We start from the raw sequence: 17418 nt of genomic DNA on the forward strand, positions 1-17418 counted from the left end.
CTAGCTTGAAAGGGTGACTTAAAGTAGCTAGCTCACAAACATGTTCAAATTCTGCTAATATTTCAACTTTATTTGTCTAGCCTATAGTTTATCATATGACTTTGGCTTCATATATTTTAATAAAATAATCAACTTTGCTAACCTTCATACGTTGAAAAAGAACGTGCTTATTGGTAGGCTACTTGCAAGTTGGTTCAACCACCGTCCTCTTGTGTTGTCATCAGGTTTGGGCGGTATCCAAATTGTCATACTTTCATACCGGCCTTGTGCCATTCCGGGATATTCTGTAATACCGGTACTGGCACTGGTTTCAAACCCCACTGATACTCTGTAATCCAAAGGTTAGTAATGCTAACAAGTACATGTAAAATCCCATAGAGAATGCTAACTAAATGTTAAGCACATTGCAAACATTTTGTACAGTTTCTAATCTAATCGATACAAGTATAGAAGTAACTCAAAAATGCTACTCACAGTTTGCTGCTTGTACAAAACAAATATTAGGCAGCAAGGCTCTTAATCCAGAATGTGATTCTCTGCTGTTGCCAAGTGAATACTTGATTTTGGAAAAAGCTAACCACTTAGTGAGATCGCTAAAAGTAAGAGGAAATAATGTGTTTAGTAAAAGCATTCACTCTTAGGGTGGGTTCTATATAGAACCTTTTGGTCAATTCAAAATGTAACTGCCATTCCAGCATGACAACTAGGCTTGGGTGGTATACCGAATATACCGTATACAGGGGTATTTAGAAAAAGACACATACCGTCAATATTGTTGAAACTATTTCTTTGAAGTTTGTTTTATAAATTTGAATATTTGTAGCTACTTTTTAAGTAAATACCTACAGTCAACATTACGTTCTTAATTTCACCTATCACATTATTATGAAACAGAAATACCTTATTTACATAAGTATTCAGAATCAGTACATGTCAGATCAAAATCCAAGCCATGAGGTCGAAGGAATTGTCCGTAGAGCTCTGCGATAGGATTGTGTCGAGGCACAGATCTGGGGAAGGGTACCAAAAAATATATGCGGTATTGAATCTCCCCAAGAACACAGTGGCCTTCATCATTCTTAAATGGAAGAAGTTTGGAACCACCAAGACATAGAGCTGGCCGCCCGGCCAAACTGAGCAATCGGGGGAGAAGGGCCTTGGTCAGGGAGGTGACCAAGATCCCGATGGTCACTTTGACAGAGCTCCAGAGTTTCTCTGTGGAGATGGGAGAACCTTCCAGAAGGACAACCATCTCTGCAGCACGCCACCAATCAGGCGTCTATGGTAGAGTGGCCAGACGGAAGCCACTCCTCAGTAAAAGGCACTGGCTGCTTGGAGTTTTCCAAAAGGCACCTAAAGGACTCTCAGACCATGAGAAACAAGATTCTCTGGTTTGATGAAACCAAGATTGAACTCTTTGTCCTGAATGTCAAGGAGCAAACCTGCCACCATCCCTACGGTGAAGCAGTGGTGTGTGCTGTGGATATGTTTTTCAGCAGGAGGGACTGGGAGACTAGTCAGGATTGAGGGAAAGATGAACGGAGCTAAGTACAGAGAGTTCCTTGATGAAAACCTGCTCCAGTGCGATCAGGACCTCAGACTGGGGCGAAGGTTCAACTTCCAACAGAACAACGACCCTAAACACAAAGCCAAGACAACGCAGGAGTGGCTTCGGGACAAGTTTCAATGTCCTTGAGTGGCCCAGCCAGAGCCCGGACTTGAACCCGATCAAACATCTCTGGAGAGACCTGAAAATAGCTATACAGCGACGCTCCCAATCCAACCTGACAGAGCTTGAGAGGAAACTCCCCAAATACAGGTGTGCCAAGCTTGTAGCGTCATACCCAAGAAGACTTGAGGCTGTAATCGCTGCCAAAGGTGCTTTAACAAAGCACTGAGTAAAATGTCTGAATTCTTATGCACATTTTATATATATATATTTTTTTTTTATACATTTGCAAAAATGTCAACCTGTTTTTGCTTTGTCATTTTGGGGTATTGTGATTAGATTGATGAGGGGGGAAAAACAGTTGAATACATTTTTTAATAAGGCGGTAACGTAACAAAATGTGGGAAAAGACAAGGCGTCTGAGTACTTTCCGAATGCACCGTATATAACCTTTTTTAGTAAAAGGTTCTTAACCTGTCTAGGATCAGCGTGGCGCTAGCGGCACTCCCCCCCCCCCCCCCCACTGAAAAACCAGTGCCGCGAAATTCAAAAAAAATATTTTTTTAAAATATTTAACTTTCACACATTAAAGTCCAATACAGCTAATGAAAGACACAGATCTTATGAATCCAGTCAACATTTCCGATTTTTAAAATGTTTTACAGGGAAGACACAATATGTAAAGATGTACATCTATTACCTAAAAAACACATTAGCATATTCCACCATCTTTTATTTGTCCACCAACACCAGTAGCCATGACCAATTCGGCTAAACTAAGATATTTATAGCCCCTAACCAACAAAAAAACTCATTAGATGACAGTCTGATAACATATTTATGGTATGGGATAGGTTTTGTTAGAAAAAAGTGCATATTTCAGGTATATGGCATAGTTTACAATTGCACCCACCATCACAAATGGACTAGAATAATTACAATGAGCAACGTGTTTACCTAACTACTAATCATCAAACATTTCGTAAAAATACACAGCATACACGAATCGAAAGACACAGATCCTGTGAATACAGACAATATTTCAGATTTTCTAAGTGTCTTACAGCGAAAACACAATAAATCGTTATATTAGCTTAGCACATAGCAATTAGCAGCCCAGCATTGATTCTAGCCAAAGTGAGCGATAAAAGTCAACATCGCCAAAAGATATTAATTTTTTCACTAACCTTCTCAGAATTCTTCCGATGACACTCCTGTAACATCACATTACAACATGCATATACAGTTTGATCGAAAATGTTTATATTTAGCCACCAAAATCATGGTTAGACAATGTGAAATGTAGACAAGCTGGTAAAGAAAACGTCCTTGCGCCACTTAGACAGTGATCTACTCTTATACATAAATACTCATAAACGTGACTAAAAAATATAGGGTGGACAGGGATTGATAGACAATTTAATTCTTAATACAATTGCGTTATTACATTTTTTAATTTATCCTTACTTTTCAATACAGTTTGCGCCAAGCGAAGCTACGTCAAAAAACATGGCGTCCTAAGCCACTAAAATGTTTCGACAGAAACACGATTTATCATAATAAAAATGTCCTACCTTGAGCTGTTCTTCCATCAGTATCTTGGGCAAAGGATCCTTTCTTGGGAGAAATCGTCTTTTGGTGGAAAGCTGTCCTCTTGCCATGTGGAAATGTCAACTACGTTCGGGATGAACTGAAAAGCGTGACCAACTTTTCACATCGTTGCAAAAATAAATGTCCCAAAATCGCACTAAACGGATATAAATTGCTATAAAACGCTTTAAATTAACTACTTTGTGATGTTTGTAACTCCTATAACGAGTGAAAAGATGACCGGAGAAATATAACAGGCTAAACTAACGCTTGGAACAGGAGAGGGTCGGTGTCTTCCACGCGCGTTACGCAGCAAGAAAAGACTTGCTAGCTAAAGGTTTTTTTCATTTGTAGGGCCTGTGAACGAGCAATCGAGCCCGTTGGAATCGTCATCACGTAAAGGCATCCAGGGGAAGACGTAAGAAGTGTCCGTATAGTCATAGCAACGACAGTGCCCGTTTAAATGACTTCAGAAAAGTGGCCAACGTTTCTCAAATCTGACTCCATGTCAGGGAAATTGCTGTAGAATGGGCTCTGTTCCACTTAGAGACAAAATTTCAACTCCTATAGAAACTATAGACTGTTTTCTATCCAATAATAATAATAATATGCATATTGTACGATCAAGGATTTTGTGGGAAGCCGTTTAAAAAATTAGCCACATTAGCATAAATAGTCTAAACAGCGCCCCCATCCCCAACAGGTTAAATCTCATATTTTTTCTGAGACTGTAAAGACTCTAACAAGGCTAACGATGCTAGTGCTGCACCTGCTATTGATTATACATAATTGTAAATGTATGAATGAATGTAATCCTGGTGCAAGGACAAGGCCGTGTGAATGAAATTGTGTGTGTGGGGAGTGTGTGCGAGCGCAGGGCAGAATGTGAATGGAAATGTCCTCTGTCTCTCTCTGCTCGGCCGAATAGAGAGCCAATCGTTCAGACTGCAATGCTACCAATGTCACACACTCCTGTCACAATCCATCTCTGTCTAATCCAAGGGTCTCAAACATACAGGGGAGATGCAATATACTTTAAAATGACAAAAAATGAATCAAAACTGTGTAGAAATTATACAGTTTCTTGACTTTGTACAGCTCGCTTATAATCACCGAAAAGAAAGCTAGAATGCTAGACTATGGATAGAGGACTATTATTTGCACATTTTGACGGTGAGGAAATATAACACATTTTCAGTGCGGTCCTCCGGACCTCTTTGAAGACCAAGTGCGGCCCCCGGTGCAATATGAGTTTGACACCCCTGGTCTAATCCATCATGTTCATTTACGTTCTTATCCAGAGCAACTTACGGTAGAGAGTGCATACATTTTCATACTGGTTCCCCGTGGGAATCGAACCTTGGCATTGCAAGCACCATGCTCTACCAACTGAGCCACACATGCACCACACACACACACACACTCATCCTGTCCAGTCATTCTGATTGTGGTGTGATGAAGTGTTCTTGGCTGCTCTTTGATAAACTCTTATTACCCCCCAGTCCTCCTCCAACTATTTTAAAATAATAGGAATGCTATTGATTTCTTCCACCTGTCTCTCCCCTTTACTCTTTCTATCTCTTTCTCTGGTCCGAGAACAGTATATTTAATTAAAAGACAGAGAGAAGTCATCCACAGTAGCTCATCAAAGAACATTGAATAACCACTCTCTCTCTCTCTCCCTCTGTCTCTTTCCTCCATCCCCTCCTCCCCCTCCTCTCCTCTCCTTCGTCTATCCTCTCCAGTCCCAGGCCATGCGTATCGTGCGGACGGTGGGCCAGGCATTCGAGGTGTGTCATAAACTCAGCTTGCAACACACACACCAGAACGCAGATGGACAGGAGGACGCAAACAATGACAAGACCTGCAACGAGGAGTCCACGCTCTCAGGTGAATACACACACACAAACACACTCCTGATTGAGTGTAAAAGACCATTTGAGAGGATAGCATCACAGATGAGTCAGTCTATAGAGAGAGACTGTGACTGTGGAACAGAACAGTGGTGGGAGGACTCTGGCTCCAGTGACTGCTGCGTCCTTTCATATGCAGATGAGCCCACAGAATCCACGAACCACGCTCACACATACACACACACACACACACACACACACATCTGCATTGACCCCCCTTTGCACCAAATCTTTTGACTCATCACATTTATTCCTTGTGTTATTATCTTTCTATTATTTTTCTATTTTTCTCTCTGCATTGTTGGGAAGAGCCCGTAAGTAAGCATTTCACTGTAATTCTACACCTGTTGTTTACGAAGCATGTGACAAATACAATCTGGTTTGACACACACGCACACATGAGAGCTGATCCCAGCTCTCTCTGTCTGTCCCACTAGTGTAAGCCTCAGGAGCCTCTGAGCACAGCCAATGGGCTTATCTGGAGTGTTAATTGTCAGAGATGGGAGAACAAGAGAAACACTGGAGAACACCTTAATGAAGCTCCTCCCCTCCTGCCCCCTCTCTTTTTTTGTCATCCTTCCTCATCTTTTGGTGTAGCAACTTTCAACAAAATACCTCTGAGTCCTCTCCCCTCCTCTCATCTTTTTATGTTTCTCTACCTCTTGTGGTGTAGCAACTTTTTTTCTAACAACGAAGTCTGTTACACCATTGGCCCTCCTTCTGACAATGTGTTGGTGTATTTGTTCGATCAGACCGGGAGTTAACGGGAGCGGAGAAGTCGGCGGTTGCTGTGGAGACAGACATCGATGAGGAGGAGGCTCCCTTACCATTACCGGACAGTACGGTCGAGGAGTTTAACCGCGGCGTCACTGACCTGGACGGAGTGGATGCTACCGCCAAGACTGACCACACACACCTCAACAATATTGACAACGACAAGAAGGTATGGGGGTGTGTGTATGTGTTTTGGGGGGGAGAGGTTGGGGCGTGTTTGAGGGGGAGAGAGAGGAGTGGGGTGCAAGCAAAGCAGGATGAAAGTTCCATACATACAGTATTCTAACTAAGGGCTGGAATGAGAGAACACAGTAATTGCTTGTTAGACCAGTTAATACAATATCATTGGTCTATCTACTGTATAGATTGCTTACACCAGGAAATATAATACAGTTGGTCAATCTATAGATTTCTTGGACCAGAGAATACAATATATTGTGGCCTCTCTAAAGATGGCTTGAGGAGGCGGAAAACAATTTTGTGTGGCCTATGTATAGGTTGATATGTACAGTGACACTGTTTTTGTGAGTCAGGGAGAACCCACACACACATTAGTTAACACCTAATTACCATGTAGTTAATGTGGTATTAACATGTAGTTAGAGCTACACTCACAACTATAAACATAATCCCATAATTAGCTTTGCTACAGCATGCTGAGTATCTTCTAGTAGTCAGATAGCTTGTGGTTATTATAGAGAGGGTAAATGGATGTCTGTGAGGTGAAGTCTATCCTTGAATCCTATTAACCTTTTCATGCGTGAGTTCCTAATATCTCTAACGGTTGCCCCAGAATGAGTTTTTTTATGTGATGTCAGAATGCACTCACTGTTCCAAAATGTGATTGTTACGCAACAGGACAGTTAACCCGTGCGGCCATTAAACCAAGGCACACTGCCTGCTAATTATCTATAGGATATGTTTCAACTTGTCAATTTCACAATTTAAAATTATTTTCTAACAACAGTTTGAATTGAGGTGTGTTCCGCCTCCTCAATAATTTACATAACAAGTAGCCCATTTTACTGTCGCGGAAAATGTATGTTTGAGGCTTTACTGAGCCGGACAGTGTTTCCCCAGACCATGTATGCAGACATTTGCTCATCTCTAGTCAGAACAGGCCTTGCACTAACTTTTTCCCCCTGGCACATTTTTTGGCTGGCGCCCGAATTGCCTTCTATGTTGTTTTCTTACAAATAATAACTTTGGACATGTGTGCATTCCTATCAAAGTAAGTGCCTTATTTTCTGTATATCGTGTTGTCGTTTCTACTGTAGCATACCGTATGTACACTGCATGGTATGTGAACACCTGCTCGTCGAACATCTCATTCCAAAATAATGGGCATTGATATGCAGTTGGTCCCCCCTTTGCTGCTAAAACAGCCTCCACTCTTCTGGGAAGGCTTACCACTAGATGTTGGAACATTGCTCCGGAGACTTGCTTCCATTCAGCCACAAGAGCATTAGTGATGTCGGGCACTGATGTTGGGCAATTAGGCCTGGCTCGCAGTCTGCGTTCCAATTCTTCCCAAAGGTATTCGATGGGGTTGAGGTCAGGGCTCCATGCAGGCCAGTCAAGTTCTTCCACACCGATCTCGACAAACCATTTCTGTATGGACCTCGCTTTGTGCACAGGGGCATTGTCATGCTGAAAAAAGAAAGGGCCTTCCCCAAACTGTTGCAACAAAGCTGGAAAACAGAATCGTCTAGAATGTCATTGTATGCTGCAGCATTAACATTGCCCTTCACTGGAACTAAGGGGCCTAGCCCGAACTATGAAAAACAGCCCCAGGCCATTATTCCTCCTCCACCAAACTTTACAGTTGGCACTGAAGGTTGACCGATTAATTGGAATGGCCAATTAATTAGGGCCGATTTCAAGTTTTCATAACAATCGGTAATCTGCATTTTTGGACGCCGATTATGGCCCGATTATATTGCAGTCCACGAGGAGACTGCATGGCAGGCTGACCACCTCTTACGCGATTGCAGGCAGCAAGGAGTCATGGTAAGTTGCTAGCTAGCATTAAACTTATCTTATAAAAAAACTATCAATCTTAACATAATCACTAGTTAACTACACATGGTTGATGATATTACTAGTTTAACTAGCTTGTCCTGCGTTGCATATAATCAATGCGACTGAAATTGTGTCACTTTTCTTGCATTCAGTGTAAGCAAAGTCAGGGTATATGCAGCAGTTTGGGTCGCCTGGCTTGCTGCAAACTGTGCGAGGACCATTTCTTCCTAACAAAGACCGTAATTAATTTGCCAGAATTTTACATAATTATGACATAACATTGAAGGCTGTGCTATGTAACAGCAATATTTAGACTTAGGGTTGCCACACGTTTGATAAAATACAGAACAGTTCCGTATTTCACTGAAAGAATAAACGTTTTCTTTTTTGAAATGATAGTTTCCGGATTTGACCATATTAATGACCTACGGCTCGTATTTATGTGTGTTTATTATAATTAAGTCTATGATTTGATATTTGATAGAGCAGTCTGACTGAGCGGTGGTAAGCATTCATTCAAACCACACTTTCCTCCGTTTGCCAGCAGCTTTTCGCAATGCTTGAGGCACAGCGCTGTTAATGACTTCAAGCCTATCAACTCCTGAGATTAGGCTGGCAATACTATAGTGCCTATAAGAACATCCAATAGTCAAAGGTCTATGAAATACAAATGGTATAGAGAGAAATAGTCCTATAATAACTACAACCTAAAACTTCTTAACTGGGAATATTGAAGACTCATGTAAAAGGAACCACCAGCTTTCATATGTTCTCATGTTCTGAGCAAGGAACCTAAACGTTAGCTTTTTTACATGGCACATATTGTACTTTTACTTTCTTCTCCAACACTGTTTTGCATTATTTAAACCAAATTGATTTTATTAATGTATTATATTAAGTTAAAGTGTTCATTGTTCATTCAGTATTGTTGTAATTGTCATTATTACAAATATATGTATAAAAATTGGCAGATTAATCAGTATCAGCTATTTTTTGGTCCTCCAATAATCGTTATCGGTATTAGCGTTGAAAAATCATAATCGGTCGACCTCTAGTTGGCACCATGCATTGAGGCAGGTAGCATTTTCCTGGCATCTGCCAAACCAATATTAGTCCGTCGGACTGCCAGATGGTGCGTGATTCATCACTACAGAGAACGCGTTTCCACAGCTCCAGAGTCCTATGGCGGCAAGCTTTACCCAACTCTAGCCGACTCTTGGCATTGCGCATGGTGATCTTAGGCTTGTGTGCGACTGCTCGGCCATGGAAACCCATTTCTTGAAGCTCCCGAAGAACAGTTATTGTGCTGAGGTTGCTTACAGAGGCAGTTTGGAACTCGGTAGTAAGTGTGCCAACCGAAGACAGAGGATTTTTACTCGCTACGTGCTTCAGCATTCGGCGGTCCCGTTCCGTGAGCTTGTGTGGCCTACCACGCCGCGGCTGAGCCATTGTTGCTCCTAGATGTTTACACTTCACAATAACAGCACTTACAGTTGACCGGGGCAGCTTTAGCAGGGCAGAAATTTGATGAACTGACTTGTTGGAAAGATTGCATTCTATGACGGTGCCTTGTTGAAAGTCACTGAGCTCTTCAGTAAGGCCATTCTTCTGTCAATGTTTGTCTATGGAGATTGCATAGCTGTGTGCGTGATTTGATACACCTGTCAGCAACAGGTGTGGCTGAAATAGCCACATCAAATGTATTTGATGTCCACATACTTTTGTATATATAGTGTACAGTCGGGGCCAAAAGTTTTGAGAGTGACACAAATATTAATTTTCACAAAGTCTGCTGCCTCAGTTTGTATGGTGGTAATTTGCATATACTCCCAAATGTTATGAAGAGTGATAAGATAAACTGCAATTAATTGCAAAGTCCCTCTTTGCAATGCAAATGATCTGAATCCCCCAAAAACATTTTCACTGCATTTCAGCCCTGTCACAAAAAGACCAGCTGACATCATGTCAGTAATTCTCTCGTTAACACAGGTGTGAGAGTTGACGAGGACAAGGCTGGAGATCACACTCTGTCATGCTGATTGAGTTTGAATAACAGACTGGAAGCTTCAAAAGGAGGGTGGTGCTTGGAATCATTGTTCTTCCTCTGTCAACCATGGTTACCTGGGAAAAAACACGTGCTGTCATCATTGCTTTGCACAAAAAGGGCTTCACAGGCAAGGATATTGCTGCCAGTAAAATTGCACCTAAATCAACCATTTATCGGATCATCAAGAACTTCAAGGAGAGCGGTTCAATTGTTGTGAAGAAGGCTTCAGGGCGCCCCAGAAAGTCCAGCAAGCGCCAGGACCGTCTCCTAAAGTTGATTCAGCTGCGGGATCGGGGCACCACCAGTACAGAGCTTGCTCAGGAATGGCAGCAGGCAGGTGTGAATGCATCTGCACGCACAGTGAGGCGAAGACTTTTGGAGGATGGCCTGGTGTCAAGAAGGGCAGCAAAGAAGCCACTTCTCTCCAGGAAAAACATCAGGGACAGATTCTGCAAAAGGTATTCTGCAAAAGGTACAGGGATTGGACTGCTGAGGAGTGGGGTAAAGTCATTTCCCCTGATGAATCCTCTTTCCGATTGTTTGGGGCATCCGGAAAAAAGCTTGTCCGGAGAAGACAAGGTGAGCGCTACCATCAGTCCTGTGTCATGCCAACAGTAAAGCATCCCGAGACCATTCATGTGTGGGGTTGCTTCTCAGCCACGGGAGTGGGCTCACACACAATTTTGCCTAAGAACACAGAATGGTACCAAAGCAACTTCTCCCAACCATCCAGGAACAGTTTGGTGACGAACAATGCCTTTTCCAGTATGATGGAGCACCTTCCCATAAGGCAAAAGTGATAACTAAGTGGCTCAGGGAAGAAAACATCGATATTTTGGGTCCATGGCCAGGAAACTCCCCAGACCTTAATCCCATTGAGAACTTGTGGTCAATCCTCAAGAGGCGGGTGGACAAACAAAAACCCACAAATTCTGACATACTCCAAGCATTGATTATGCAAGAATGGGCTGCCATCAGTCAGGATGTGGCCCAGAAGTTAATTGACAGCATGCCAGGGCGGATTGCAGAGGTCTTGAAAAAGAAGGGTCAACACTGCAAATATTGACTCTTTACATCAACTTCATGTAATTGTCAATAAAAGCCTTTGACACATATGAAATGCTTGTAATTATACTTCAGTATTCCATAGTAACATCTGACAAAAATATCTAAAGACACTGAAGCAGCAAACTTTGTGAAAATTAATATTTGTGTCATTCTCAACTTTTGGCCACGACTGTATATATGGAGCATTTACTGTTTATTCATGTTTTTCAAGTACTGGTGACAAATCATGCATTCCAGTTTCTTGTTTAGATTGTAATGGACACATATAATGTGTGTAAAAAAAAATAATTTGAAGGTTGTACTGATTATGATGAGCTAATGCTAAGCTATTTGCCAGCTATGTGTGGCACCATGTTTGTTGACATAATACAATGTGTTTTTTTTGTAACGTAAGCGTCTGTCAGACCAAAGATGTTATAACAAAATGAGGTGAAGGGATGGTTCACTCGACTGACTTATGGTGCTTTCAGTACAACTGGGAACTCGAGGTTCCCAGTTGTATACGAGGTCAAATCATGACGTCAGTGATCTTTAGGTCGGAAAGTCGGAGCTCTAGAAAGAGACTGAGTTGTATGACCGTTAAAAAAAAATCCCAGTCTGAGCCCTTTTTTTCAGAGTTCCCAGTTGTCGTGAACGTACTGAAATCGGAAGTCAGAGATTCCTGAGTTCCCAGTTGATTTAAACGCAGCCTCAGATTCTAACTATGGTACCTCAGGGTTGCCAGCTCAGACCCCTTTCCAGAAGTTTTATTTTTATTTAGCTTATAAACTTCTCCTGTGTTTGCCCCCCATTTATTGTTAAATCCCCCATCGTAGTAATATTTCCTGCATCGTATGCCCCCAAGATACCTTCCCCCATTTCTATCCTCCATGGACTTGAAATCCCCCCCAAAACCCCCCTAAAATGTTTTCATCCATATCTGGCAACCCTGTTTAGCTTTCACGCTACAGTTAGGCTAGGCAGTAGGCTTGTATTTGAGGTGATGATCTGTGAGGCGATAACATTTTATTTGCTTTGTGATTTGTCAAGAACTATAAATGACTTGTCAAGTCATGTGCTCCGGTAAATGTACACACTGTAACAAATACATCGAAGATTTCTAATATGCTGCTTTTCCTTCACTCTGCGCTCCAACTCATCCCAAACCATCTCAATTGGGTTGAGGTCGAGTGATTGTGGAGGTTACTACATGATTCCATAGGTGTTATTTCATAGTTTTGATGTCTTCACTATTATTCCACAATGTAGAAAATAGTACAAATAAAAACCCTTGAATGAGTAGGTGTGTCCAAACTTTTGACTGGTACTGTATTTGCAATGGTACGCTGCAGGGACCACACAACAATGATTACAAATATGTAATCATACGCATCAAAGGGTTAAAGATAGAGTTATGTCAACGGCGTGTTCTATATGGATCAGGTTGGAAACAACACGGTGTGAAATTGCTATAGCAACAGAGGGTTAGGAAAGGCCTTGCTCACCCCCTTGACTCAGTGTGTGTGTGTATGTGTGTGTGCACATGATGGATTACACAGAGATGGATTGGGACGGGAGTGTGTGACACTGGTAGTAGAGATGTGTGTGTGTGTGTGGGGGGGGGGGGGGGGGGGGGGGGGGTGTACTTCATCCACTGTGGGTTTTCTGGAAGCTCATGAAAGGAAATGCCAAAGAGCTTAAGGTCTATTTTCTCCTGTCAGGTCTCATTCATTTGACGAAGCCTTTTACTTCCAACCGCTCCTTGGTCACAGCCACAAATCAATCCAACGACATCATGTGAACAACTTGAAAGACACCAAGGCTAGTGTTGTGGATTAAAGGCACAGTCCGTAGGTTCTGTGAAATAGCTACTTACATTTGAGTCAAAAAAGGATATTCATATGATAGGTAAGATATACAAAACCTTGCAGAGAGCCTTTCTAACAGACAATCTCTTAGAAAAAAATGTAAACTACTGGAACCAAGACTTAAAAATAACTGATATTGGCACAAGATGGAGATCGTACTGGAGGTCATACTGTTAATCCAGTATAAACTAATGTATTGAATGTATTACACAAGAGACAAAATTCACAAATGCTACAGCACAACGGCAGAGTCATGTCTTCAGTGTAAAACTAACAATGACTGAATAGTCCATGCCTTTTATGAGTGCTATAAAGTCCAGTAGTTATAGGCAGAGTTAAAAGGTTGGCTGTCCGAGGTATTACAATGTACAGTGCCTTCGGGAAGTATTCAGACACCTTGACTTTTTCCACATTTTGTTAAGTTACAGCCTTATTCTAAAATTGATAAAATAAAATCCGCAGCAATCTACACACAGACAGACCTAACACATCTCTCTCTCTCTTCTGCCCCATAATGACAAAGCGAAACACGTTTTTTTGAGATGTTTGCGAATGTATTAAAAATAAAAAAATAAAAATAAACTTATTTACATAAGTATTCAGACCCTTTGTTATGAGACTCAAAATTGAGCTCAGATGCATCCTGTTTCCATTGATCATCCGTCTCTGAATGTCTGCGTGGCCCAGCCAGAGCCCGGACTTGAACCCGATCAAACATCTCTGGAGAGACCTGAAAATAGCTGTGCAGCAACACTCCCAATCCAACCTGACAGAGTTTGAGAGGATTTGCATAAAAGAATGGGAGAAACTACCCATATACAGGTGTGTCAAGCTTGTAGCGTCATACCCAAGAAGACTCGAGGATGTAATCACTGCCAAAGGTGCTTCCACAAAGTACTGAGTAAAGGGTCTTAATACTTATGCAAATGTGATATTTAAGTTTTATTTCTAAAAACCCATTTTTGCTGTCATTATGAGTTCGAATGGCACCGAAGGAGATGGCTGCCGTTTTACGATGCCGTAACCAATTGTGCTATTGTGTATGTTTTTTCGCGTTATTTGTAACTTATTTTGTGCATAATGTTTCTGCCACCGTGTCTTATGACCGAAAAGAGCTTCTAGATATCAGGACAGCGATTACTCACCCCGTACTGAAGAATACTTTCTCTTCAACGGGTCAGAAGGGAAGGATTTACTTCAGACGCCCGACAAGGCCCTCATCGCCATCATTCGCAGGAGAAAGAGATGGAGGTATCGAGGATGAAGGTCCAGGTGCCTTGTAAGGATCTGTCGCCGAGAGGGCAATCTACCTTTACAATTGGTCCTATTAGCCAATGTACAATCAACGATAATAAAATAGACGAACTACGATCACGTATATCCTACTAATGGGACAATAAAAACTGTAATATCTTATGTTTCACCAAGTTGTGGCTGAACGATGACATGAATAACATATAGCTGGCAGGTTTTAAGCAGGATAGAACAGCGGCCTCTGGTAAGACAAGGGGTGGCGGTCTATGTATATTTGTAAACAACAGCACGAAATCTAAGGAAGCCTCAAGGTTTTGCTCGCCTGAGGTAGAGTATCTCATGATAAGCTGTAGACCACACTATTTACCAAGAGAGTGTTCATCTGTATTTTTCATAGCTGTCTATGTACCACCCCAAACCGATCCTGGCACTAAGACCGCACTCAATGAGCTGTATACGGCCGTAAGCAAACAGGAGGCGCTCATCCAGGAGGCGCTCACGCTCATCCAGAGGCGGCACTCCGAGTGGCCGTGGACTTTAATGCCAGGAAACTCATCATGTGTCAGGGCGTGCAAACTATTACAGACTACAAAGGGGAGCACAGCCGCAAGCTGCCCAGTGACACGAGCCTACCCAACAAGCTAAATTACTTCTATGCTCGCTTCGAGGCAAGTAACACTGAATAATGCATTAGAGCATCAGCTGTTCCGGACGACTGTGTGATCACGCTCTCTGTAGCCGATGTGAATAAGACCGGTCAACATTAACAAGGCTGCAGGGACAGACGGATTACCTGGACGTGTACTCCGAGCATGCGCTGACCAACTGGCAAGTGTCTTCACCGACATTTTCAACCTGTCCCTGACTGAGTATGTAATACTAACATGTTTCAAGCAGACCACCATAGTCCCTGTGCCCAAAAACACTAAGGTAATCTGCCTAAATGACTACCAACCCCTAGCACTCACGTCTGTAGCCATGAAGTGCTTTGAAAGGCTGGTCGTGTCTCACACCAACACTAACACCATTATCCCAGAAACCTTAGACCCACTCCAATTTGCATTCCACCCCAACAGATCCACAGATGACGCAATCTCAATCGCACTCCACACTGCCCTTTCCCACCTGGACAAAATGAACACCTATTTGAGCATGCTATTCATTGACTACAGCTCAGCATTCAACACCATAGTGCCCTCAAAGATCCTCACTAAGCTAAGGACCCAGGAACTAAACGCCTCACTCTGCAACTGGATCCAGGCTTCCCCCAGGTGGTAAGGTTAGGTAACAACACAACCACCACGCTGGTCCTCAACACGGAGGCCCCTCAGGTGTGCGTGCTCAGTCCTCTCCTGTACTCCCTATTCACTCATGACTGTATGGCCAGGCACGACTCCAACAACATCATCAAGTTTGCCGATGACACAACAGTGGTAGGCCTGATCACCAACAATGATGAGACGTGTGGTTTCAGGACAACAACCTATCCCTCAACATGATCAAGACAAAGGAGATGATTGTGGACTACAAGAAAAGGAGGACCGAGCACGCCCCCATTCTCATCGATGGGGCTGTAGTGGATCAGGTTGAGAGTGTCAAGTTCCTTGGTGTCCACATCACCAACAAACTATCATGGTCCAAACACACTAAGATAGTCATGAAGAGGACACGACAAAGCCTATTTCCCCTCAGGAGACTGAAAAGATTTGACATGGGTCCTCAGATCCTCAAAAGGGTCTACAGCTGCACCATCGAGAGCATCCTGACTGGTTGCATCACTTCCTGGTATGGCAACTTCTCAGCCTCTGACCGCAAGGCACTACAGAGGGTAGTGAGTACGGCCCAGTACATCACCGGGGCCAAGTTTCCTGCCATCCAGGACCTCTATACCAGGCGGTGTCAGAGGAAGGCCCTAAAAAACTCCAGCCACCCTAGTCATGGACTGTTCTCTGCTACCGCACGGCAAGCGGTACCGGAGCACAAAGTCTAGGCCCAAGAGGCTTCTTAACAGCATCTACCCCCAAGCCATAAGACTTCTGAACAGCTAATCAAAGGGATACCCAGACCCCTCTTTTACACTGCTGCTACTCTCTGTTTATTATCTATGCATAGTCACTTTAACTCTACCTACATGTACATATCACCTCAATTACCTCTACTAACCGGTGCCCCTGGACATTGACTCTGTACCGGTACCCCCTGTATATAGCCTCCCTATTGTTATTTTTATCATGACACAAGGCGAGACCCAGATGCAGACACAGGATGCAGATTGTTGGAGTCTTACAATATTAACTAATCCAATAGGATAAGGCAAGAGAATGGTCGTGGACAGGCAAAAGAGTCAAAACCAGTTCAGAGTCCAAAAGGTACCGAAGGGCAGGCAGAATCAAGGTCAGGGCTGGCAGGATGATCAGACAGGCGGGAAAGTAGTCCAGAGTTAGGCAGGGGTCAGAACCGGGAGGACTATAAAATGAGAATAGAAAAGGAGTACGGGAAAAACACGCTGGTTGACTTGACTAAACATACAAGACGAACTGGCACAGAGAGACAGGAAACGCAGGGATAAATAAGCGACACCTGGAGGGGGTGGAGACAGTCACAGGAACAGGTGAAACAGATTAGAGCATGACAATTTTACTGCTGCTGTTTAATTATTTGTTACTTTTATTTTAAATTTTTTATTTATCACTTTTTTTCTTAACTTCTTAAAGCATTGTTGGTTAACTTCTCTGGGATATGTGGGACGGTAGCGTCCCACTTGGCCAAAAGCCAGAAAAAATGTAGCGCGCCAAATTCAAATATATTACTAAAAAAATCAATCACACATGAAATCACACATGAAAGACACCAAATTAAAGCTACACATGTTGTGAATCCAGCCAACATGTCTGATTTCAAAGAGGATTTACGGCGAAAGCACACCAAACAATTATGTTAGCTCAGTACATAGCCACAGAAAAACAGCCATTTTCCCAGCAAAAGATAATAGTCACAAAAAGCAGAAATATAGATCAAATTAATCACTAACCTTTGATGATCTATATCAGATGACACTCATAGGACATCATGTTACAGAATACATTTATGTTTTGTTCGATAATGTGCATATTTATATCCACAAATCTCGGTTTACATTGGCGCCATGTTCAGAAATGCCTCCAAAATATCCGGAGAAATTGCAGAGAGCCACGTCAAATAACAGAAATACTCATCATAAACTTTGATGAAAGA

General features: G+C 42.5%; 1 protein-coding gene across 1 annotated transcript in view; it reads left to right on the plus strand.

Moving 5' to 3' along the window:
• Positions 1-17418, plus strand: part of LOC129869606 (carboxyl-terminal PDZ ligand of neuronal nitric oxide synthase protein-like) — a 186690-nt gene that overhangs the window by 124880 nt on the left and 44392 nt on the right. Inside the window, exons 6-7 of the mRNA XM_055944152.1 lie at positions 5005-5149; positions 5925-6115. Coding sequence (XP_055800127.1) covers positions 5005-5149; positions 5925-6115 — 336 coding nt within the window. The remainder of the gene's footprint in view (positions 1-5004; positions 5150-5924; positions 6116-17418) is intronic.

The sequence above is a fragment of the Salvelinus fontinalis genome, chromosome 14 (genome assembly GCF_029448725.1).
Source record: "Salvelinus fontinalis isolate EN_2023a chromosome 14, ASM2944872v1, whole genome shotgun sequence".
NCBI lineage: Eukaryota > Metazoa > Chordata > Actinopteri > Salmoniformes > Salmonidae > Salvelinus > Salvelinus fontinalis.